The sequence below is a fragment of the Dunckerocampus dactyliophorus genome, chromosome 2 (assembly GCF_027744805.1).
Source record: "Dunckerocampus dactyliophorus isolate RoL2022-P2 chromosome 2, RoL_Ddac_1.1, whole genome shotgun sequence".
NCBI classification, from domain to species: Eukaryota; Metazoa; Chordata; class Actinopteri; order Syngnathiformes; family Syngnathidae; genus Dunckerocampus; species Dunckerocampus dactyliophorus.
Genome location: NC_072820.1, coordinates 33290001 through 33313738, shown reverse-complemented (window position 1 = coordinate 33313738; position 23738 = coordinate 33290001). Strand labels below are relative to the sequence as shown.

Below are 23738 nucleotides of genomic sequence, written 5' to 3'. Positions count from 1 at the left end.
GGTGGGCTCGACTCATCCTCTCCTCCCAGCCCACACACTGGGGGAGCACTACTTGTGTTGACGTAAAAAAAGAAACAACAAACTTTGACTTCTTGCGATCGAACTTTTATGTAAAAGACAAACGCAAATACACCACCTGTGTGCCAGATAAGAACTTAAAGGAGGCCTTGGCAGCAAAGCACACTTCTGCACACTATCAAAATATTAAAACGTATAAACAAAACAACCAGAATGGACTGTAACTTGTTTTTACATGTAAACCAGAATAAAAACATGATGAGATTGAGTGGACTGCAACCCGAGTGGAGTAGTTAGGACTGCAACCGTTCAACACACTGCTTAAGTAAGGACAGCTGCAGCTCCATCTTCTGCTCCAGACGCTCCATCTTCAGCTCCAGATGCTCCAACTGTTAACACAGGTAAAGATATTATGTCAAGTGTTATTTCAAAATAAAACAAGTGATTAATATAGGTCATGGAGTGTCCTAATTTTTTCACAACTATATTTGTGATCAGCTGCACACAAAAGGGTGAAGATGTGTCACAACATGCACCCCTTCCGTGTTGCCTGTGCTATTTTTTTGGACAAATACACCACATGGTGGCACCTCATAAATCGGACTGACTTGAAATTTCTCAAACACCTGTAAAAAAAACACCCACTATAACTTTAGGGTGTTTCGCCAAATTGCCACAAAATTTGGTACACACCTTATGGGGACAGAAAAGCATGTGTGTAAAATTTGAGCAGGATTGGTTGAAAAACATGGCCGCCATCAAGTAAAACATCTTTGCAATGTAGCAACTAATTGGTCATTTGTCTAATGATGATATCATTTTGAGGATATCTGTATTCCATGTGCGCCAACATGTCTTTTGCACTGAGAAAGCACAGAACAATGCAATAAAGAGCATCCAAAATACAATTATACACTTAAAAGGTCAGCATAAAGAACCCAGACCTTGGTCTTCAGGCTCTGACAGCAGCATCCAGAGGTCTGGGCTTCTGGGGGGAAAAAAAAGAAAATCAACTTAATTATATGAATTAGATATTGATTGATTTTATATATTTTCCCTCAGTAATGCAGGCACAACTAGTTTGATGCCTAAATGGGTGGCAAAAAAATGAAAAAAGAATTTAAATAAAACATTTTCTTTGCCCATGTCAAAAAAGGCAGTAAAATTGTAACATGACCAACCTTTATGGGGCTCTGCTGCAATGCTCTGCATTTGCTGTGGGCTTTGGGGGGTCGGCTGCAATCCTACTAGGGGCTCAGAGGCCACCGCTGTATTTTCCACGCTCTTGTCCACGGTGCATGTCAAGTGAGGCTTAGGGTGGTGAAGGAGCGTTGCAGAACTGGTGCTATCCTTCTGGTCCATGGCAGGAGATGGGCTATAAGGATTTTTGATGTGGGCCTGCAGCGCGTCCAAGACAAGGGCAGTGAGATGGGCACCGCCCCTCTCAGCAGGCAGGGTAACTGAGAGAACGTTGAAAGATCCGTCGAACGAATGCGCGGTGGCGAGGACGCTGCTCAGCAACAAACCGTGAAACATTTGCAACACTTGTGGTGGCCACTGGGCAGGGAAGTGCTCCTTACCTGCAGAGAGACAACAAACATGTCAATACCACTGGCAAGTTTCAAGGACAAGGAGATCGGCGGTTTTACCAGTCAGAGTGCAGCGGGCTATCGGGAAGGGGAGCTGCAGCAGGTGTTCGGGGATGGGAAAAATTCGCGATACCGGCAGTTTTTCGGTGTTGCCAAAATCGGCGTAGATGACTGATACCTCATTGTCAGCCACCTCCAGAACCACAGCACGGTACCAGTTGTCATCAGCTGGTAAAATAAAGACCTTCTGGTGAATATTTAAGTGTAACTTTGTAGGCTTTGAAGATAATTCCAACGCAATCCACTGATATTATTATCATCATCATCATCATAATCATGGTCCCCAGGCCAGACCTTTCACATTCCTGGATAAAATGTTACCTCCTTTAAAAAGCTGTTAAAATGCTAGAAACCCATTTACTCAGTTTTCTTAAAAAATATATAAGTTTAAGCCATGGAAGAGGTCTACACTTGCGCTCTTGTTGTTCCCAAAACATCAAATTAGGATATCCGTACCTTACATGCTTAAACACAGTCAGAAATGTCTTGTTTGCACATGTTGAAACATTTTCAGCCAACGCAAACTTCAACAATTTGCTTTGATGCAAGAGTCAGCCTTTTAATAATAAAGATTATGGCTACAAAGTTTTACTTTTAGTGGTGTGAAAAGGTGTTTGCAAGTGAGGCCTGCAGTTCTTTGGATGTTGTTGTGGGGGTTTTTTTTGTTTTTTTTTACCCCCTGGGTGAGTCGTCGCTGCGCTCTTGGGGTAATTTTGGTTGGCCGGTCACTCCTGGGAAGATTCACCGCTGTTCCATGTTTTTGCCATTTGTGGATAATGGCTCTCACTGTGGTTCGCTGGAGTCCCAAAGCTTTAGAAATGACTTTACAAACTTTTCCACTTGAACTCAGGTGTGATAAACCACAGTTAAGATATTTTTTAACAGGGGGGCAATCACTATTTCACACAGGGCCATGTAGGTTTGGATTTTTTTTCTTCCTTAATAAAAAGTTTCATTTTGTGTTTGTTTTGTTTAATGATCTGAAACATTTAAGTGCGACAAACGTGCAAAAAAATAAGAAATCAGGAAGGGCACAAACACTTTTTCACACCACTGTACTTGCCAAAGAGTTTTTGAGTGTCCTGAGAACGCCATTAAACTGGACCCTGTCGTTACCTGTGGAATGCATGCTAGGCTATAGTCTTTTGGTTGCATACCCGTGTTTAAAAGAGGGCACGCGCTGTATAATTATATCTGCTAGCAGACAACAAATTACCAGCTTTGGTCTGCAGGAGCACCGATGGCAGGTGGGGTTTCAATCCAATCCAATCCAATCCACTTTATTTATATACTGTAGCACATTTTATAAACACTGTTTCCAAAGTGCTGCACAGACTAGCAAAACCATAAATAATAAGTAAATAAAGGAATGTAAATGTAAATAATAAGTAAAAATTACGACAATAAAAACTAAAAGATCAAATAGAAACAAAGAAACGTACTACAATAAAATATTTAAAACAAGAAGTCGAAACAATAAAAGCCAAAAGTCCAAGAAGTAGGTAAAAAATAAATAAGTAAATTTAATTTAAAAACTAAAATAAATAGAACCAATAAAAACTAAAAAAATAATAAAAGACACAGAGGACCACACGACTCACGCCGAGTTAAGCCAGAGAATAAAAGTGGGTTTTAAGACGAGACTTAAAGCTTTCAATTGTGGGGGCCGTTTTTACATGAGGGGGGAGAGTGTTCCACAGCTTTGGGCCGACTACAGAAAAGGCCCGGTCTCCCCTGGTCTTAAGTCTGGTCTTAGGCACCACCAGTTGGAGCTGGCCTTCGGACCTCAAAGTGCACGCTGGAGTGTAAATTTGGATGAGGTCCGAGATGTACTGAGGGGCCAGCCCATTCAAGGCCTTAAAAACAAACAATAAAATCTTAAAATCAATTCTAAAACGCACAGGCAACCAGTGCAGGGAGGCTAAAATTGGGGTAATATGCTCCCTCTTTTTGGGTGCTGTTAAAAGCCGTGCTGCAGAGTTCTGGACTAACTGTAAGCGAGAAAGTAATTTATGGCTTATTCCAGAGTAAAGAGCATTACAGTAGTCCAGACGTGACGAGATAAAAGCGTGCATGGCTTGTTCGAAATGTTGCAATGATAAAAATGATTTGACTTTGGATAAAAGCCGAAGATGATAAAAACAAGATTTTACAACGGCATTGATTTGTGTATTAGGTTTAAAATCACTATCAATGATGACGCCAAGGCTGGTGGTTTTCTTGTAATTGGTAAGTAGATCTGGCAGTCATCTGCATAAAAGTGATAGGAGATGCCATGCTTTCTAAAAATTGTGCTAAGTGGGATTAGGTACAGAACAAATAGGATGGGCCCCAGGATTGATCCCTGGGGGACTCCACATTCAAGGGGGGCAGTAGATGAGGTGGAGTCACCAAGATCCACAGTAAGGCATCTCCCTGACAAGTAAGACCTAAACCAATCAAGGGCAGTCCCCCTGACACCCACACAGTTTTCCAAGCGAGATAAAAGAATAGTGTGGTCCACTGTGTCGAAGACAGCAGTCAGGTCTAAAAGCACAAAAATGGCTGAACCACCAGTATCAGTCATTAAAAACAGGTCATTAAAAACCTTTAAAAGTGCAGACTCAGTGCTATGAAAGGCCCTGTAATCTGACTGGAAAGTGTCTAAATATCCATTTACATCTAAAAAAGGCTGCATATGTGCAAGAACACTTCTTTCTAAAATCTTTGAGATAAAAGGTAGTTTAGAAATGGGCCGATAATTTGATAAAATTGAAGGATCAACACCTGTTTTTTTAAGCAAAGGTTCAACAGCAGCCTTTTTACAAAAGGAAGGAACAATACCAGAGGACAGGCTGCTGTTGATGATATTGCACACATAGGGGCCAATAGTTGCCCACACCTCCCTAAAAAAGCGAGGGGGGACTGGGTCAATGGGAGAGGAAGAAGGCTTAAGACCATCAACTACCTTGGTAATGAAGGCCAGCGACACAGGTTCAAACTGATCAAAAACTTTAGAGCACTGTGTCACTGTAGACAAATTAAAAGAGGGGGGTGATATATTGGCTCGTATAGATGCAACCTTATTATTAAAAAAATTGCAGGAAATGTTCACGAGTGTCAGATAAGACTTCCAGTGTCGTGGATGGAGTGGGATTTAAAACAGAGTCAATAGTTTTAAAAAGAACACGTGGGTTGTTCATATTTTTTTCAAGTCAGTAAACATACAAAGTGGATGCTCATTAGGTAGTTCATGAAACAATATCGGATTTTGTCTGTTTTTGACAAAGCTTCTCACCAGAGAACTGCGCGCAACAGGCCACTCCGGGGGTAAGTCTGCTATGGTCAGTGGAGGATGACAAAGTGGCACGATGAGTGCAGCAAAATGCAGCCAGCTCCAGCATCATCTCCTTATGCTTTTGCTGGTCCACTGCAAAAAAACAATAGAATAGCATTCATAACAGCAAAGCAGTGTTGCATCCTTTATGAATTACGTTCTTACCTTGGTTGGGACTGAGCAGGTAGAAAAGGGAAGGACTAGTAACAGCTGCAATGTAAGGCTTGAAGGGCTCATTGATAGGCAGCTCCATTGTCTTCCAGTCCACTGGAAAAGTCGGGCCTGCAGGAGGAGTGTCACACAGTATTCTAATGATAATGATCCCCAAATCACTTCAACTTATTTTGAGGACACTCACACTGACCTGATAATTGTGTCGCAACACCTTCCACTGTGGGCATCTGTTTGGAGGCCTGGGTTTGGCTGTGCTCCTTCTCCTTCACGTCTTCTCTCTGTTTGGCCCCAGGCGACAAGATGGAGTGCACCCCTTTAGGAATTTCTCCAGGGACTCTACCAAGGACATTTGAGATGAGGCCAGCTGCGATGCTCTGCCCTCTGCACTCCAGCTCCACACCGTAACCCTGTTTGGTGACAGTGAGGACGCGTGCATTCATCTTCTCTCCATCCACTTGGGTCTGAAACCACAGAATGGCTTCGCTGCTCCACTCGGAACCCATGGCCTCCACACCTAAAAACATAGCACACAGACTATATAAGAACCTTTCTCTGAAAACGACTAACCACTGGTATTAAATGACTAGGATCATTGAAAACACTGATTCTCAAACTATTGTACAAGTACCACTGGTACCCAGAAATACCAAAGATTTATTTTTAATAAATATAAAATTAGAGACATACTGTGCTTTATTATTGCCCATTCCCCTGATGCCCCAGTACAAGCGCAAGCGATGGCTAGTTTCATCAGTCAACCAGTCAGAGGAGCGTCGACATAAATGGGCTGCATTGTATACAACTCGCCTCACATAAACCAACTTTCCAGTAAGTACAAGCCACATATTCCAGACTAAACAACTAAGGTAAGTGACAGTAGCACAAGCAGTGGCAAAGCAAAATATTTTTCATGTGGTGATAAAAATCTTGAGAAGCACTGATGTAAAATGCAGCATTTTTGTCAAAAATCATCAAGACTACCTGAGAGGAAGCAGCGAACGGCCTGGAAGGGCAGCTGAAGAAGTCGAGGTGTCACTGAGCGAAGGTGCCTTTTTTCCAATTCCATGCTATAACCGTAGTCCACAAAGTTTACGGTCACTGTGTCTTCAGACTGACCATTGACCTTTGCACGGTACCAGGCTCCATCACCTAAGGAAGAAGAGGACAATTGTGGAGCAAAGTATGAAGTTCACTATGATATTTTTGCAGAGCTGCTGGAAAAGTGAATTCTTTTGGAGATTAATAAATTATCTGTTTATCTATTAAGACTTAAATATTTGTGGAACACCTGGAAACATGGCACAGCAGGGATCCCCCACTTTGGGTTCAAAGGCTGCCACATCTGCCTCACAGTGTTGTTTCAAATCAGCAATGAGCGTAATAAGTTGCTGACGGTCTGGCAAGAAAACAGCATTTCATTTGCACACCCATATGTGCGGTATTCAAAAATGTGCTTATTTTTTGGGTGCAAATACCAGCGGGGTTGTCAATGTGGCAAAAAAACTCTCCAGGGTTCACAATAAGAGTGGTGGACAGCACCACCAACTGGCCATCGGTGGGAAGCTCAACTGAGGACCATATCAGAGGCTCGCACACTAGGGAGCACATCAACAAGAATATGAATCAAAATACAAAAAGGTTTTCAACACTTTTTTTTTTTTTTTTTACCTTGTGGTTCTGCAGCAGCCGTGGGTTGTTCAGACTGCTGGACATCATTGGCCTTAACAGTGGAGGGAACGCCGTACCCGGCAGAGATTAGCAACTCCGTGATATTAGACTGAGGGTCGCTCGCCTCATCCACCATGGTGACCAAAGCTTTACCCTTGTGCGCCCCTTGGATCTCTGTACGCAGGATTCTGTTGGACACACTCCGCTGCAGGGCTAACAGGCACACCTCAGGCCAACTCTCCCCAACAGGCTGCACTCCTGTGAGGATACCAAAGACAGATCATCTGTAAGCTTTACAAGGATCATGTCGCAAAATACACGATTTATTGTTTTTTGAACATTAATGACCAGCAGGGGGCAGCAAATCACCACAAGTCTAAGTCTAAGTGATAACCCATGTTATAGGAATCAACTCAAAACAAGTGACATAAAAAATGCCACACATTCACTCCAAGAGAGAATCAACACCGGTTGTGGGAATATGAACTGACAAGGAAAGTGAGAGCAAAAATTGTGAAAACTAAAACTTACCTCCAACTATCCATTTCTTTATCACTTAAACTAACTTTTCAGCAAGTGTCGTTGCAAACAAATACAATATATTGCAAAGTCATCAGAGTTTTTACACATTTGACGAGACCAAGCACTTATCGGTCACTTAACATATTAAGCTTTTCCAGCAAGTTACAGCAGTAAGAACATCACAAAAAATCATATTCAGTATATTCACAATAACATATATCAGACTACATAAAAAAACAAACTGATGTGGAATAATGGATGGAGAACATAAAAAACACATTTTAACAGACACATTCACATCCATTTTGAAGCACTTGGTCCTAAATCAAAGCTCTTTAAAATCTTTCCAGTCTTACCAGCTAGGGCACAGGGAATGGCCTGCATTGGCAAGGCCAGCAACGAAGAGCTGATGGGTCTCAAATCCCCTAAATCTATGTCCTCGGAGTTGCCGAAATCAATGTAGCCGACACAAACACGTTCCTCCGATGAATAGCCCAGCACTTTGGCCCGGTACCACTGCTTATCCTCTGGAAGTCCGCAAGCAGGTCATATAGGAAGCCATCACATCAGATCACGCATCAAACAGTGTCAAATGATGTGTATAGTACGTGTGTTTTTGCACCTGAGAACTGGGCGCAGCAAACTGTGCCGGGTGCTGGTCGGAAGTTTTGGGGGGTGGGCACCTGACTGCAGTGGAGCCTCAACTTCAGTTGCAACTCCTGAATCACTCCTGCCAATAAAGCGCTCTTAATTTGGAAGTGTCAAAAATGCAATGCCCCATATTAAATACTCACCAGCATTCTCCACCTTTTGCACAATCATGTTATCTGGGGACTGCAGGTGAGTAATCACCACAGAAAAGGAGTCACCCACCGCCTGTGTCAAAGGCTCTGGCACCTGCGCCCAGGTGTTGTCATCTTTCCCTTCAGAATGACGTTTGAAGTTTTCCAAGGAAGCACTCAGCATGGCATCTGCGGGATGCCCAAAAGATGATACAGGAATACTCAAAAAGGTATTTTACTACATATTCCAGTAATTTTTAACAAGCAATTTCCTGTTATTTCCTGATCGGAGGCGTAACCCTTGTGATGTAATAACATGGCTCCCCAGGACAATGGAAAATGAATATAGTGTAGAAACTGCTCATAGCCAACACTGGTTCAATCCCAGCTTTGAACTAAATCTGCATCAGCACCAATGTTTGCTACAGTGGAAAAGGGGTACCAATTCACTATGGCAACGAGAGTGGCGTACTTTTCCCCCCGATGGAAGCAGAAATCTTCATCGAGGCTTATCAGGACGCAAAAGAGAAAATAAAGAAAGGCAACAGGCAACAAAAACACCAGTCATAAAACAAAGACAGAAAGTGTGGCAAAGTATTGCACAGACAATTTGCAATGCTTTTTGCATAAGTGGTGCACAAATACACACACACTGCTCCACGTAAACCATCATAAATAAAATCCATTGAGTTAATTAACGTTGTTTGTTGCTTGTTTAACAAATGAAGAACAGCGTTCTCCAGTAATATCTATGAAGTCCGTATTAGCACATCACGTCACCTTAACTTAAGGTTCCCCCTCGAGCGCCATGGCTTCTAGATAATGTAATACACATCCACATCAACCAACACAATTAATATCTCCAAAAACGTAGTCACACTGTGATAATAAATCCGTTCACATTGTAGGTGAAATTGACTGCAGATGTGAGTGAAATTGTGTAAATGTACTGTAACTCCATCAGACTGTATAACTCTTTTACCTTGTAGATGTGTACTTGTATTTATATGGGACGTGTATTTTATATATAGTATGTGGAAATAATCTAATAAATTATCTAATTAATGCAATGTCTAAAATCCTTTGTCTACAATGATTGAAATGAATGATGACAAATGTTTAAATGGTGACACTGGGTGTAGTTGAATGTGATAATGTGCAGTGGATAGTGGATTAAAACTAGGATGTTCTGACATAAGTTACCATGGAGATTTATTCTGTGGCGTTAGCCTGCTCTAGACCAGGCTAAGGTCCAGAATCTATTTCATCTCATCCCTTATCTCAATCTGTAGTCACCATAAATGGAAGCCAATAATTATTCGACCGCCCACTACTCATTGTTATCACATTCAACTACACCCACTGTCATCATTTCATTCATTTCAATCAGTGTACATAAAGGGTTTTAGATTATGTTGCAATCATTGGATCATTTATTAGATAATTTGCAGTATACTATAAATAAAATACACACCCCATATAAATACAAATACACATCTACAGAGTAAGAGTTATACAGTCTGATGGAGTTATATTTACACAATTTCACTCACAGAAACGTTGAACCAAAATAGGAAAGAGAAACATGCAAACGGTGGCTTACTAATATTTTGCTCAGTAGGTGCAATGTCCACCGTTGCTTTCACTGCAAAACCCCGCTCAACAAGGAATGAGCTCAAATACTTTCCTAGAAGAAAATACAGTGTGTTAACCTAAATCCTGCTCATTAAAATCCTTTCAAGATGCAACTCATCTTCGAAGAACATACCCACGGAAATTTGGATGTCCACAGCATATGCATGAACATTCTTCAGCGTTTCCACCAGTTTGGTTGTCACAGTCCTGCCAGCCAGAAGCTGTTTCACGGCTGTGCAGCACTCATTGGACCAGCTACCATCCACCGGTTCCACAGCAGCAACATGGCACTCCATTGCCTGGAGAGAATCATTTTGCGAGCTTATGTCAGCTTTATAGTTTACCATTAAAGAAGGCAATCACACTAATGCTGCATCATAAATTCTGCCTGTATGAAGACAGCAATGATCGGCAGCCATTAGCAAACAGAAGCAGCAGCATTTTTTTTTTTTGCACTAACGCAAGGATGAAAAGGCTCAAGATCAGCAGGCAGGGGCTTGATCCTCTCATAGGGGACGTCTTCTTCATTCCCATAGTCAATGTAGAGCATGTGTGCCTTTTTGTCAGCAACCACCTTCTGGACCAGGCCTCGATACCAAAGCTAGGTACAACAAAAAGTGCATTATAGCAAATGTTTGCATGCATGTGAACAAGTGCTGCTTACCAAATCGTCAGAGAACTGTGCTGTGCAGACCTCCCCAACACGGGGGATGTACGTGGTCCCAGACGGGCACCTGGAGGTCTTCTGGAGCTTGCTGCTGATGCTCTGTAGAGTGTCGAGCAGCTCGGGGCTTTGGGCAAGGAGAAAAAACCTCCCAGGGTTGTAGAATTCTACTACAGATGCCTAAAACCCACCAAGGACAATTGCAAGAAATATTTTACATGCACATTACACATTAATATTTACATTTAAGAAGTGTAGATACCTGAATATCTGATCCCTGTTTAGTCTTGACTCTGTGCAAGTCCTTCAAATAAACCCTGTGAAGTTCAAATGCATCCGCCTGCTTCAATCCAGGAAGATGGAGCAATACTGAAGAGCTGTATTTCATCATTAAATGTCCAATGTGTCTTTTGATTACCTTTAAGTCAGGTAGGTTGCTATTGCTTGGCATCACAGGCAAAGCAGTAGGCAGATTTGGGTTCTCCCTTTAAAAAACAATATTTGAATGTTATGATATTGTACACAAAGGTTGTTCAATTATTGTCCACCAACATACATTTTTTAATGTTTTGTTTTAGACAGCTAAGTCAAATATAAAAATTGTTGTTTTAATAACTGTCAACTGTAATTGTAGATGAATGCAAATTTTCTTTAAGTTGTTTAATTTGCAATTGTATTCATATGTTGAATATACCTATCAAGTCCAATACAACTTTTTTGTAACCTTTTTACAGTTTTCATTTCAGTGTGGACCTGAATCATCCTTCGTACTGTTCTGATGAAGATCATATTTAATGTTATTTGTAAAAAAAAAAAAAAACTAAACTATCGACAAGTGGCCCTGGAGCTGCTGTTTGGACACCACTGTCTAACATTCTGCATTTGCTTACTTTTCAGGCTGCGCTTCAATGCAAATGTGCCTGTGTGCCTTCCAGTCTTCTTTCTGGCACAGCGCAGAGCAGTATGTCACCTTCTTGCAGCGCTTGCACCGCAAATTACCTGTCAAAATAAAGCATCCACTTTCGGTATTACTTTGGTTTGATTTTAAAGGTAATGCAAAACCTCATTTCGTCACTCAGCAACATTACCTTGCTGAGCACAAAAGTGGCAAAGGTATACAGGTGATGCCTTTGGTGAAAGAGAAGGGAAATCTTTTAGGAAATTATGGGGATGCCGTTACTGGAGAATTAAATGCAGTTTGAGTACATACAGCTGATACACTGGCTGGTGGGACTATTGGGCCAGCAAAAGCAGAAATACAATTGGATTAACCTTTTGACATAATGTGAATAACTCAACGAGTAAAAAAATAAAGATTGTGAGGGTGTTTACTGGCTCCAGGTGACAGCGAAGACGAACGAAGTGGGCTCCCACCCGGCATGGCCAGTCCAGGAAACGGGCTGGCGGCAGAGGGACGGGATGACGGCTTTCGCAAGGGCAGGTTAGGCCGCGCCAGGCTCGGAGAAAAGGTGTGGTTCATGGCGAACACCAGTCTAATTCACAAATAAGAACTTCAATTACATATTTACGACTTTAATGATGAGCAGAAAGTTGAATTAAGCTATATTTGTGTTATATGTACGCGAATGGGGAAAAAGTGCGAACTTTTCTTCAAGATTTTGCTTGTTGATGCTAATTAATGTTAAGGGTATAATGGAGCTGTACATCATATATCATAGGAAAGCAACCATAACACCCTTAACATTCATAATTTTCAACTAATTATCTTAATGAGGCGAAGTGCGGCTGTTACCTTAGCCCGACACGTTGTAGAAAAGGAAAATGCCTAGTCCGCATGCGCAATGATCTCAACTGCTGATTGGTCCAAAAATTGTGACTGGGACAAGTTGCAATGATTGTTCATGACAGTAAACATTTTCTTTCACATAAATGAAAAATGTATATTTCACATAACAAACTCGATTAACCGAATAAATGGTAAAAACATAATAAAATACATATTAAGGTGTTTGCATTAAACATATTATTACATTACAGATTGATAGTATATATGTTATAAGTAAATAATGCGTATTTCATTTGATTCAATTAATGTTTGCTTAATGAAATTACATTCCACAAAGAAGGAAGGAGAGGCGGTAGTTTATAAATTTGCGGGGACGTCACAGAAATTCTCTCCGTTCATTGGCTCATGCCCTTTCTCCTTTCCCCCCTCCTGGTAGTGGCCATATTTGTTGATGTGTCATAGCAAAGATACGTGTTGGGCCGATCAGCTGCTGGCAAGGCAGCTCAAAGTTCACCTTTTAACTCAAGTTGCCTGCACACTGAGCCGCTCATGGATTTACCATACTCGGTGGGTGACTATCGATTAGTTTGTATTTAATTAAGAGTGTGTTTCCTTCATAATAATGGAGGGACCCTGTAAGCTGCCTTATCGATGCTATAGTAGCTAGCAAAGCTAACGTCAACAGCGTTAAATATTTGTTTTGCCTAACTAATTCTGTCTATCTGTTAAATATTAATGTCGAAGTGTGGCCCGTATGGTGTTTATTACACTCAACAATGTCTTTAACGGGCTAAACAGGACATTAGACACTAATAACCTTGTGTGCTAACATCTGCTCGGTTTGGCTTTAGCCAGATTTAAATGGCAGCAAATGACAGCAAAACTGCAGCGAATACACATGATTTAATACATATTCTGTTTGATATCAACACAGTTACTATCATCACTGCATTAGGAGCCACGAGGGCGCTTTTAGTAAGGCCAAAAAGCCTTGCTATATTGACAGCTGACACCTGTCAAAAGGAGCCTCCACGCCTATTCCCGCTAAAAAGTTGTTGATTTTAGTGTTTTCCTCCTTTAGTGCAAATGCTTTTAACTGTTTATTCAAGTCTTAAATGTATAACGTTGATACTATTGATGGTAATGAAAAGAAAGCTAATATACGTTGTTGGCAGGAGCAGTATCCTGTACCTCCTTGATGCATTCTAAAATGTCTTGCCCTGTAATAACAATCAGAAAAAATGTTTAGGTGTTTTCGATCATCCCTGAATGGTTAATAAAACATTTAGTCAATGCATTTAACACACTGAAGGTGTGTAATAGTCTTTGAAATGTATATCTTCGCTGTATGGCTTTAAGTGCACACTTCATTCACTTAGGTTAGGATAATACAAAATGTCAGTTATGGAGAACACACAGACCCTTTTTCAGTGACATTAGAGACAAATGACCTCAGGGGAAAACTACATTCAAACACTCAAACCTTTAGTACATCAATATGTGGAGTAGAGCTGCAACAATTAATCGATGAATCAATTATTAATCGTTTGACAACAGTTTTGGTATTGGATTAATCGTTTTTTTATTGAAACATTTAAAGCATCCTCTGATTTCAGCCTCTTTTTGCCTGTTTTATTCACACATTAGTTTTGACTTTGGAAAACAGTGATCAACATTTTGGCCTCTTTTCTGATACATTGCAGACCAAACCACTAACTGTGTTTGGTTCATATTGATTTGGTCCGTCTAGTGCAGGGGTGTCAAACTCAACCGCACAGGTGGCCAAAACTCAAGTCTACTTTAGGTTATGGGCCGAACTGGACATTTAACCCCTGCCCGACCCCCCAACTTTGTATCTTTCTTATTATTATTTCTCCTGAAATTTTCAACACTTCAACACTATATTTCTGCGTTTTGAAAGTATTAAAAACATTAAAACCTTCTGGTCCTTTTAACCAACATAATTGGTGAATGCATAATTGGTGAATGCAGCACACTCATATGCATCATCAGTGCACACACACTTATGCTTGTTTGAAGTTGCGAACATGACAGGACATGCCCCAATAAACCAAGCTAAAAAAATAGTAGTTAGTATGGTCAGGTTTTGAGAAAATATCTTATTATCACTGACGAATAGATAAGTGAGCAGTCTACACACCTCTTATCTCGGTTCCCCGCCAACGCAGTGTCGGGATTGGAACATACCAATATAATGCACCCCTGTGGTAGCATTTTTATGTTGGGACAAAATGCGCATGACAGCAGGTGAAGCTGGATTTACATAGGAGTTGGGGAATTGTGCATTTTTTTGTGTTCATTCATTCCTGCTTGAGATTTCTACTTTACGATAGTCTGCAGATATACGTCTATGATTGTTTTGGCATGGTTGTTCGGGATTGTTTATCTACCACCTTTTCGTCATTCTCTCAATGTCCGGGCAAAAGCTACAGTATTTCATACTGTATCAACACAAAAACATCACAATCTGCGAGATGTGTAACCCAGAAGTGTTTGGAGCTGTGGAATGGGCAGATTACGCATTTCACAGCATGCTTTGCTGTAGTTAAAATGATGAGTTTTGACTGTCTTATGTATAATCGCGAGATTGGCCAATGAAAACGGAATTTACTGTTGAACGCGGAGTCTTGTGGAAAGTGACACAATGTGAATGAAATGATGCCATCGTGAGGAGAAAGAACGTTCATGTGGGGAAGTATTTCCCCGGCGGACCGCTCAATCGTGGCGGAATCTCGTCACAAACACCAGCCAACCCCCTACCGAACTAAACATGTCAAAACGGCGGCGAAAAACCTTGGAAACTCCTCTCTTGCAGAGCTTGAATGGAAGCTAGCGGGGTTAGCTTAGTTTAGCAGAGCGACTCAGGCTGGATGAGCCGTGTTCACACTGTGTTGTTTTACTGCTTTAATGTAAGCGAGCATTTCACAATACCCGCTAACAACGTCCAGGCTCTGAGCTAAAAAGACAAGAGGCACGTTTATTCTTGCGCCCAACAGCTAGTCTTAACTGTCAAGTTCTCAACACACACACACAACACATTTCCGGCTTTCAAAATAAGAGCACTGTTTTCTTGTCTAATAGTGTAAATAAAACAAGGGTGTCACAAAACTATCTTACATTAATAACGTGATTGGAATTACATCGTTGAGTACATCTTCCTTAATGACAAGCACAGGCATTACAGTTGTTGAAGATTTTGTGAAAACATGTGCAGATGCTGAAATCCCGTTAGAAAAGTTAGCCAAGCTACATCCATTTCTCAATTACTAGGCAAAATTGTCCAATAATGTATTGCATCAATAAATGCAAGGATTTTAGCATTTAATTAATGGACATTTTATTCAATAACCCATAAAGCACACACTCTGCTGGTAAAATAAGTATAAAAGGTAAAAATCTGAATTCCAAAGAATTAAAATGGAATTTGGGAAAAAAAATAAAACGGATTTCACAGGGCCCTACTTATGCCTCTTTAGGGTGTTATTTTGTACAGACAGGGTGTAATAGTTAAAGTGCTAGTCGTGTACAGTTCAGTTATTTAGACTTTTGGTCTGAATCTGGCACCCTTTAACCATTAAGAATGGTTGTGAATTTTGTGCTATATACAATATTGTTTCTACTTTTTAAAATTAAAATGCCAGAGGAGTAGTTTATACCAGAGGAATCGCTTAATTACACCGATGTAAGCAGTTGTAAGCACTTTGTTCGATAAGGTCCACGAGGCAGGCCAACTCAGTGCTATTTTCCAAACAGTTCCCCGGGCCGCATGAAAATGCAGCGCGAGCCAGATTTGGCCCCCGGGCCTGAATTTGACACGTATTGTTTAGAGCGTAACCGATTGTTTGATTAATGGAAAGAACAAGCATCAGATTTACAATGTGTATGGAAGAAGAATGCTAAGAACCATATTATTTGTAATATATTCTCTTTACAAGATTTCTCTGAGTTTTTACTACGGATGCTCCGATCAGGGTATTGTGCTGCCGATTCCGATCATCCATGAGTTAAATCATCCGATACCGATCACATGGAACTGTAAATTTTTTAATTTATTTATGACGAGTGCTATTGGCCATTGGTGCTGTCTAAGCAGGAAAAGTTGGGACAGTTCCACGGTTCCCTGACGACCAGGCCCAAAAAATAAGTACTTATTAAAAAATAATAGGGTGGGGTGTTTGTTTTTCACAGGGTCCAGAATTTCTGGCTGCACCCATGCTATTGGCTATATGATCTGAAAAAAGTAACCATAAACTCACCTTAATTTAGACAAAAACATATTTTACTTACTTTTTCAAGAGAACATGATGAGACAACTTCTTTAAGGAGACTTTGGATGTGAGAGTACATTGTCTGATGGAGCTCTAGCAGGACTTCCATGTAACACGTAGGTGGGCTCCAAGTGTGAGAGCAGCGGGTGAACCCGGTGTCGTCCACCGCTGAGAAAGACTGGTCAACTCGTCCTATTAATTAAATTATTTTTGGGGTTATTTGCTTAGCCTTCTGTCACGCACATACGGGCGAGTGTTAGTACAAATAGTACAAGCCAGAGGTGATCAGCTTTTGTGGTTGGCGCTGAAAGGCATTTTTCCGTTTGTTTTTACCCCTGTATTTAATTGTCATTACAATTACATTATGCACAACAAGGCCAAGCAAGTATAAGGCTTTTGTAGTTAATATAGGTTGAGTAAATAGCCTAAAATAGTCTGTTTCTCCTTCTATTTTTGTCAGATGTGATACAAAAAGGCACCATGGAACAAGCTGATTTAGCCTCGGATGTGCACATGATGAAAGCACCTGTCGTCAAGTCAATGACAGGTCTGCAGCTCCAGAAGTGTACAACTCAAGTGGAAAATCACGCGTCTGACGAATTCACAGAGGAATGTGTGCAGACAAAATACATTCCTGTGAACATCCAAACAGAGGTTGAAGAACGAGAAGAAGGGCGTGAGCTCTCCTCTGGTAACAACACTGATAGCATGATAAGTTCAGCAGAGGACGAAAGGCCACCTCTATCAAATGAAGACTCTTCAGGCGATGTGGTTGAACGCTCCCCCACCATTCTTGAAGGGAGGATAGAAACGGTACTGACTTTTGAGAATGATTCCCCTGTTGAGGAGTCGCCACTGGATATGGTTTCAAATGGTCACAGCGACGAGACTTCACCACAGAGTAACAGTGGATTAACTCAGAGTCTCCAATGTGCTTCCAAAGACTCTCCCCCATACTCGGCCACCTCATCTGGTATCTTTAACGGCCCCTCTACTCCTACTTCGGACAATATCAGCTCCTCACTCACGTCCAGCCCACAAAGTGGCGGCAACGCTCCTGTCAACCCCTCTGAGTCCTCGTCCAGCCCATACGACACGGACTGCAGTCGCAAGATGATTTCCCAGATCCAGCGCTCGTTGTCACAGGAGTCCCTGCTGGATGAGCTGGAGTCTGACCTGTTGGCCTGCCGAATGTCTAACATTGAACGGGAAGGCGAGAGGAAAGGAAGCCCACCCATCAATGGACTCCCCCCAGAGCAGGAGGACTGCATGGTGGTGTTTGAGAAGTGTGTCCAGTACAAGTATGCACAGCAGGAAAAGTCCATTCAGAGGTGAAGTATTCTAAAATTTTCCTTTATTTGTATCTGCTGTATTGTACACTGCCCAAAAAAATTAGAGGAACACTTCGAAAACACATCAGATCTAAACTGGGGGAAAAATGATCTTGAATATCTTTCCTGATAATAAGTGGGTGATGTATTAGTAACAAAATGATGCCACATAATTTGATAGAAATGAAAATGATCACCCTATAGAGGGGGGAAATCAAAGACACCCCAAAAATGAAAGTGAAAAAATGATGGAGCAGACTGGTCCATTTTGCCAAAATGTCATTGTAGCAACTCAAAATTATTCTCAGTAGTTTGTGTGGCCCCCACGTGCTTGTACGCATGCCTGACAACGTCGGGGCATGCTCCTAATGAGACTACGTATGGTGTCCTGGGGGATCTCCTCCCAGATATGGACCAGGGCATCCATGAGCTCCTGGACAGTCTGAGGAGCAACCTGGCGGCGCCGGATGGACCTAAACATAATGTCCCAGAGGTGTTCTATTGGGTTTAGGTCAGGTGAACGTGGAGGCCAGTCAATGTTATCAATTCCTTCATCCTCCAGGAACCACCTGCATACACTAGCCACATGAGGTCGGGCATTGTCGTGGACCAGGAGGAACCCAGGTCCCACTGCACCAGCGTAGGTTCTGACAATGGGTCCAAGGATTTCATCCCGATACCTAATAGCAGTCAGGGTGCCATTATCTAACCTGTAGAGGTCTGTGCGTCCTTCCAGGGATATGCCTCCCCAGACCATCACTGACCCACACCAAACCGGTCATGCTGAATGATGTTGCAGGCAGCATAACGTTCTCCACGACATCTCCAGACCCTTTCACGTCTGTCGCATGTGCTCAGGTTGAACTTACTCTCATCAGTGAAGAGCACAGGGCACCAGCGGTGTAGTTGCCAATTCTGGTGGTCTATGGCAAATGCCAGTCGAGGTCTACGGTGCTGGGCAGTGAGCACAGGGCCCACTACAGGACGTCGGGCCCTCAGGCCACCCTCATGGAGCCTGTTTCTGATTGTTTGGTCAGAAACATTCACACCAGTGGCCTGCTGGAGGTCATTTTGTAGGGCTCTGGCAGTGCTCATCCTGTTCCTCCTTGCACAAAGGAGCAGATATCAATCCTGCTGAGGGTTGAAGGGCCTTCTACGGCCCTGTCCAGCTCTCCTAGAGTAACTACCTGTCTCCTGGAATCTCCTCCGTGTGTCCAGGTACCACAGTGATGCCCTGGTACAGATCTGGGAGGAGATCCTCCAGGACACCATCCGTAGTCTAATTAGGAACATGCCCAGATGTTGTCAGGCATGCGTACAAGCACGTGGGGGCCACACAAACTATTGAGAATCATTCTGAGTTGCTATAATGACATTTTGGCAAAATGGACCAGTGTGCTGCATCATTTTTTCACTTTCATTTTTGGGGTGTCTTTGATTTCCCCCCTCTATAGGGTGATCATTTTCATTTCTATCAAATTATGTGGCATCATTTTGTTACTAATACATCACCCACTTATTATCAGGAAAGATATTCAAGATAATTTTTTCCCCAGTTTAGATCTGATGTGTTTCGAAGTGTTCCTCTAATTTTTTTTGAGCAGTATATATTATTTTTAACCTTTTTAAAGGTTGAACAAGTACTTGACTTTTGGATATACAAAGTTTCCCCTAGGAATTTATGAAGCTGTGGTGGTGGGCTGCATGGGAGGCGGACTGCTGTTGCTGTGTTGTGCCGCTGCTGTGGCCGAATTTTTGTTTAAATATTAAAATTTACTGTTTGTAATAATGTCGTTTTCACAGGCTTAAACAAGAATTGCATTAATTAACTTAAAATTACTTTACATTTTCCAATTCATCATGAAATAATAGTTTCGTAAGCAGGAGTGTAGAAAAACAATTATCAATCAATAGTAATAAACAGTAAATCAATCAGTAAATCAATAGTGTTTACTGTATAGATGGACATTTTAATGTTCACATGGCCAGGATGACACCACAGTTTGTTCACATACAATGCAAGCCCACCTTCTTTGCACTTCCACAGGCTGGTGTGTTCCTGCCTGCTCTGACTGCCCTGAAGTCGGGTAGCTCCCCGCGCTAGCATCTGGGACGCAAGTTGTTAGCCATTCAGTGAAGCAAAAAAATGCTGCACTCCCTGAAGGTCTTGACTTTCTTGCCAGCTCCTCGATCTTGCTCAGTAGTAAAGTAAAGTTTCCCATGATAATAGAAGGTACTGAAGGCTTGAATCTCCACTTCCTTGCTAGCCACTTGACTTTCATCTTAGCCCCGGCTCTGCCTCCTCGATATCAATGGGTAGGCAGGGAATCACACCGATGCAGGATGTCACTCTCATGGCACGTAAAAATGTGCTTGAATAAAGAAACAGAGCGTCTTGAAAGGCAGCCACTCGTGGCAGCGGTGTTAATTCCACGACAGGAGATATGTTACACATATTGGTAATTGAGTGTTAGATAGATAGATACTTATTAATCTCCAAGAGAAATTCACATTTCCAGCAGTTCTGCAAAAATGTCATAATGAACTTAATTGCAAAATAAAACAACCAAGGCAAGACATGAGTGATAAGAAAAATAAGAGAATAAGAATAAATAAATACGGAACAGATCACGTCAAATCTGTAGTGCAGTGATACATAATAAGTAATAATACGACATACTGTACTAATAATAATACATAATAAAGTAATAAGTCCAGTCTTGTCCAGTCCAGTCCTTCCACGACAGGTGATATGTGATGTTACACATATTTGTATCGGTATCAGTTGACATCGGAATTGGAAATTGAGAGTTATCAGTAAAAAAGCCAGTATCGGGCATCCCTAATTTATTATATATATTATATTATGACTTGGGGCCGCACGGTGGTCTAGTGGTTAGCCTGTTGGCCACACAGACACAGTCAGGAGATCGGGAAGATGTGGGTTCGAATCTCAAGTGGGTATTTCTGTGTGGAGTTTGCATGTTGTTTGATTTTTGCATGCATGGGTTTTCTCCGGGCACTCCGGTTTCCTCCCACATTCCAAAAACATGCATGTTAGGTTAATTGGCGACTCTAAATTGTCAATAGATATGAATGTGAGTGTGAATGGTTGTTTGTCTAAATGTCCAGGGTGTACCCCGCCTGTTGCCTGAGGTCAGCTGGGATAGGCTCCAGCATACCTGCGACCCTAATGAGGAGAAGTGGCATAGATAATGGATGTATGGATATTATGACTTGTGTTCCCAGCTTGTTTTATTATTGTATGTGGGTATGTTGCACAGGTTATTGGAGGAGAACAAGAGGCACCAGGATCTGATCCTGGGTATCTGCTCTGAAAAGGACAACATGAAAGAGGAGCTGAAAAAGCGGGCTGAGACAGAGAAGCAGCACATTGGCACCATTGGAAAAGTGAGTACCTTTAATGACTAGTCTAGTTGATTCAGTGTTAATAACATAAAGGAATAATTCAGTCATACTTTTAAGATGGAACACACCTACCTTACCAATAAAATAACCCAATTTCCTCCCTAAATGCTCTTGTCGAGCGGTGCTCCTGTATAGCAGGTTAGACATGTTGACTGACAACACGCTCACCCTGTTTGCAACCCTCTTGTATTGACAGTTGGAGGGCAGGGTAGAGGAGCTGCTGAGGGAGCTTAAAGAGACTCGGGACAAACTAATTCAGCAGGACCAGGCGGCCAAGGCTGGCCTTGTGCAAATGCAGAAAGACATGACCCAGCGCCTTGAACAGGTAAAACAGGACCCAGTTGCTTCACGATTCCTTGCTAAACCAGCCCCTTTGTTCACTCATTGGCCCTTAGTTTTAATATACATACACTACCGGTCAAAAGTTTTAGAACACACCAGTTTCTCTGGAGGAAAAACCTACATTTCTCTTCCATCGTTAATTCCCTTTTTCCTTGCCATTTTTGCAGCAACAAATGACTTTCTCCAGTACAGTGCTGTTCAACTGATGTTCACGAGGGTATAATACCACAATGTGTTCCAAACACTGTTTTTATGCAGACAGATGAGGTAGTAAGTACTCCAGAACTTGTAACACCTGTAGGAATTAGTTGCACCCACCTCCATTTTTGCAGAACAGCTTTAAATTGTTGACCCATTTTGTGGTCCCTAAAACAGGCTTTTCTGTATAATGGTGAAATAAACATTATTTTTCAGTTTTGGGTAACCAGACCTTTTTTTAAAACCTCTGGCATTTCACGACTTACCTTGAAATCATTTCAAACTATTCATTGGACTTGAACGACTTGAATTGCAATGAATAACTGTGAAAATTGGGGTGTTCTATAACTTTTGACCGGCAGTGTATTTTCTCAAATAATGGTTTTGCATCCAATGGATCCACTGTCAAGTGCATCAACCACTTCTATGCCTTGTTGAGTAGACATGGCATCTGTAATGCTGAAGTTTATGGTGAAGTTTAATGGTTCCCTTTTTTTTTTTTTTTTACAAAATATATAAAAGTAATATGTATCTATCCTCTCCCTTATTTTTTTGCTCCACTTTTAAGAGAAGAGGCGCTTTTGAAATTACGGCTTTTCATGACAAAATGAAAGAAAAACCTCCTTTCTCTTTTGCCTTTGACCCACACCCTAGCTAGATAAGGCCGATCCGTGTATAGGTCCACCCCTTCACGTGTAGAAAAAAACGCAGGCTTTGCTACAAATCTTAAAATATCCATCAGTCAGCTGCAGACATAAAATGACACGTGTTAGCACTGTAGTTCACATAGCAATGCTCGTGTTGCTAACGTTTGTGGCCTGTCCCACTTCTTAATGTTACGTTGTGTGTGATATATGGTATCTATTACATTGGGCAAGTTACAGTGTAGAGTCAACCCTTGCTACTTTGCGGTTCGAAATTGGCGGCCTCACTCTGTCACGGTTTTGTTTATTAATAAATGTGTGAAAAAGTGATTGCACCCCGTTAAAGCATAACTGTGATTAATTGAGCTCTATCAGTGTGGAAAAGATTTTAAAGCCATTTCTAAAGCTTTGGGACTCCAGCGAGTCACAGTGAGAGCCATTATCTACAAATGGCGAAAACATGGAACAGTGGTGAACCTTCCAAGGAGTGGCCAGCCTACCAAAATGACACCAAGACTGCAGCAACGACTAATCCAAGAGATCACAAAAGACCCCACAACAGCATCCAAAGAACTGCAGGCCTTACTTGCCTCAGTTAAGGTCAGTGTTCATGACTCCACCATAAGAAAGACACCGGGCAAAAGCGGCCTGCATGGCAGAGTTCCAAGACCAAAACCACTGCTGAACAAAAAGAACATTAAGCCTCGTCTCAATTTTGCCAGAAAACATCTTGATGATCCCCAACATCTTGAGAAAATACTCTGTGGTCTGACAAGACAAAAGTTTAACTTTTTGGAAGGTGTGTGTCCCATTACATCTGGTGTAAAGGTAATGCCGCATTTCAGAAAAAGAACATTCTGCCAACAGTAAAATATGGTGGTGGTAGTGTGATGGTCTGGGGCTGTTTTGCTGCATCAGGACCTGGAAGACTTGCTGTGATAAATGGAACCATGAATTCTACTGTCTACCAAAAAACCCTGAAGGAGAATGTCCGGCCATCTGTTCATGACCTCAAGCTGAAACCAACTTGGGTTCTGTAGCAGGACAGTGATCCGAAACACACCAGCATTTTCTTCCACGACGCAGTGCCGTAGCCTTCTTGTTTACGTGTGTAATCCACAGCGGAAGAAGATGCGAGTGTCTTCATCACATACACAATAATGGACAGGTGACAGCGCACAGGGATATGCTGGGAGACAAACATTTTTGTGATGCAAATGTATTAGAATTTCAAAGCATATTGTTTTGAGAAGCCAAACTCCTTACTTGCATAACCCCAGCGACTACCTGGAACTACGTTCTTCATCACCAAAATCTGACCAGAACTGGA

At 41.7% G+C, this 23738-nt stretch overlaps 2 protein-coding genes across 5 annotated transcripts in view; one reads left to right on the top strand and one right to left on the bottom strand.

The window, feature by feature from the left end:
• Window positions 1-89: 89 nt before the first annotated feature.
• tdrd1 (tudor domain containing 1) lies at window positions 90-12209 on the bottom strand. Of its 2 annotated transcripts, none has more exons than XM_054767262.1 (25): window positions 12182-12209; window positions 11761-11921; window positions 11639-11661; window positions 11517-11556; window positions 11319-11427; window positions 10847-10913; window positions 10691-10771; window positions 10429-10608; window positions 10225-10365; window positions 9898-10063; window positions 9733-9816; window positions 8142-8318; window positions 7970-8077; window positions 7704-7874; window positions 6826-7083; window positions 6633-6752; window positions 6446-6553; window positions 6139-6306; window positions 5348-5671; window positions 5149-5265; window positions 4945-5076; window positions 1668-1835; window positions 1200-1598; window positions 963-1006; window positions 90-407 (listed from the first exon to the last, which is right to left on the bottom strand). In XM_054767262.1, the coding sequence occupies exons 2-25, from the start codon at window positions 11906-11908 to the stop codon at window positions 312-314; spliced, it is 3429 nt and encodes a 1142-aa protein (XP_054623237.1). In that variant the 5' UTR covers window positions 11909-11921; window positions 12182-12209; the 3' UTR covers window positions 90-311. The 2 variants fall into 2 exon arrangements, with proteins under 2 accessions (XP_054623237.1, XP_054623238.1); XM_054767263.1 differs by having other exon boundaries at window positions 10691-10768.
• Window positions 12210-12605: 396 nt separating this feature from the next.
• The window catches only part of ccdc186 (coiled-coil domain-containing protein 186), a 40608-nt gene continuing 29475 nt past the window's right edge, over window positions 12606-23738 (top strand). For all 3 annotated transcript variants that reach the window (XM_054764262.1, XM_054764252.1, XM_054764242.1), the window contains exons 1-4: window positions 12606-12742; window positions 16925-17795; window positions 21080-21206; window positions 21421-21549. In XM_054764262.1, coding sequence (XP_054620237.1) covers window positions 16945-17795; window positions 21080-21206; window positions 21421-21549 — 1107 coding nt within the window. In that variant the 5' untranslated portion in view covers window positions 12606-12742; window positions 16925-16944. The remainder of the gene's footprint in view (window positions 12743-16924; window positions 17796-21079; window positions 21207-21420; window positions 21550-23738) is intronic.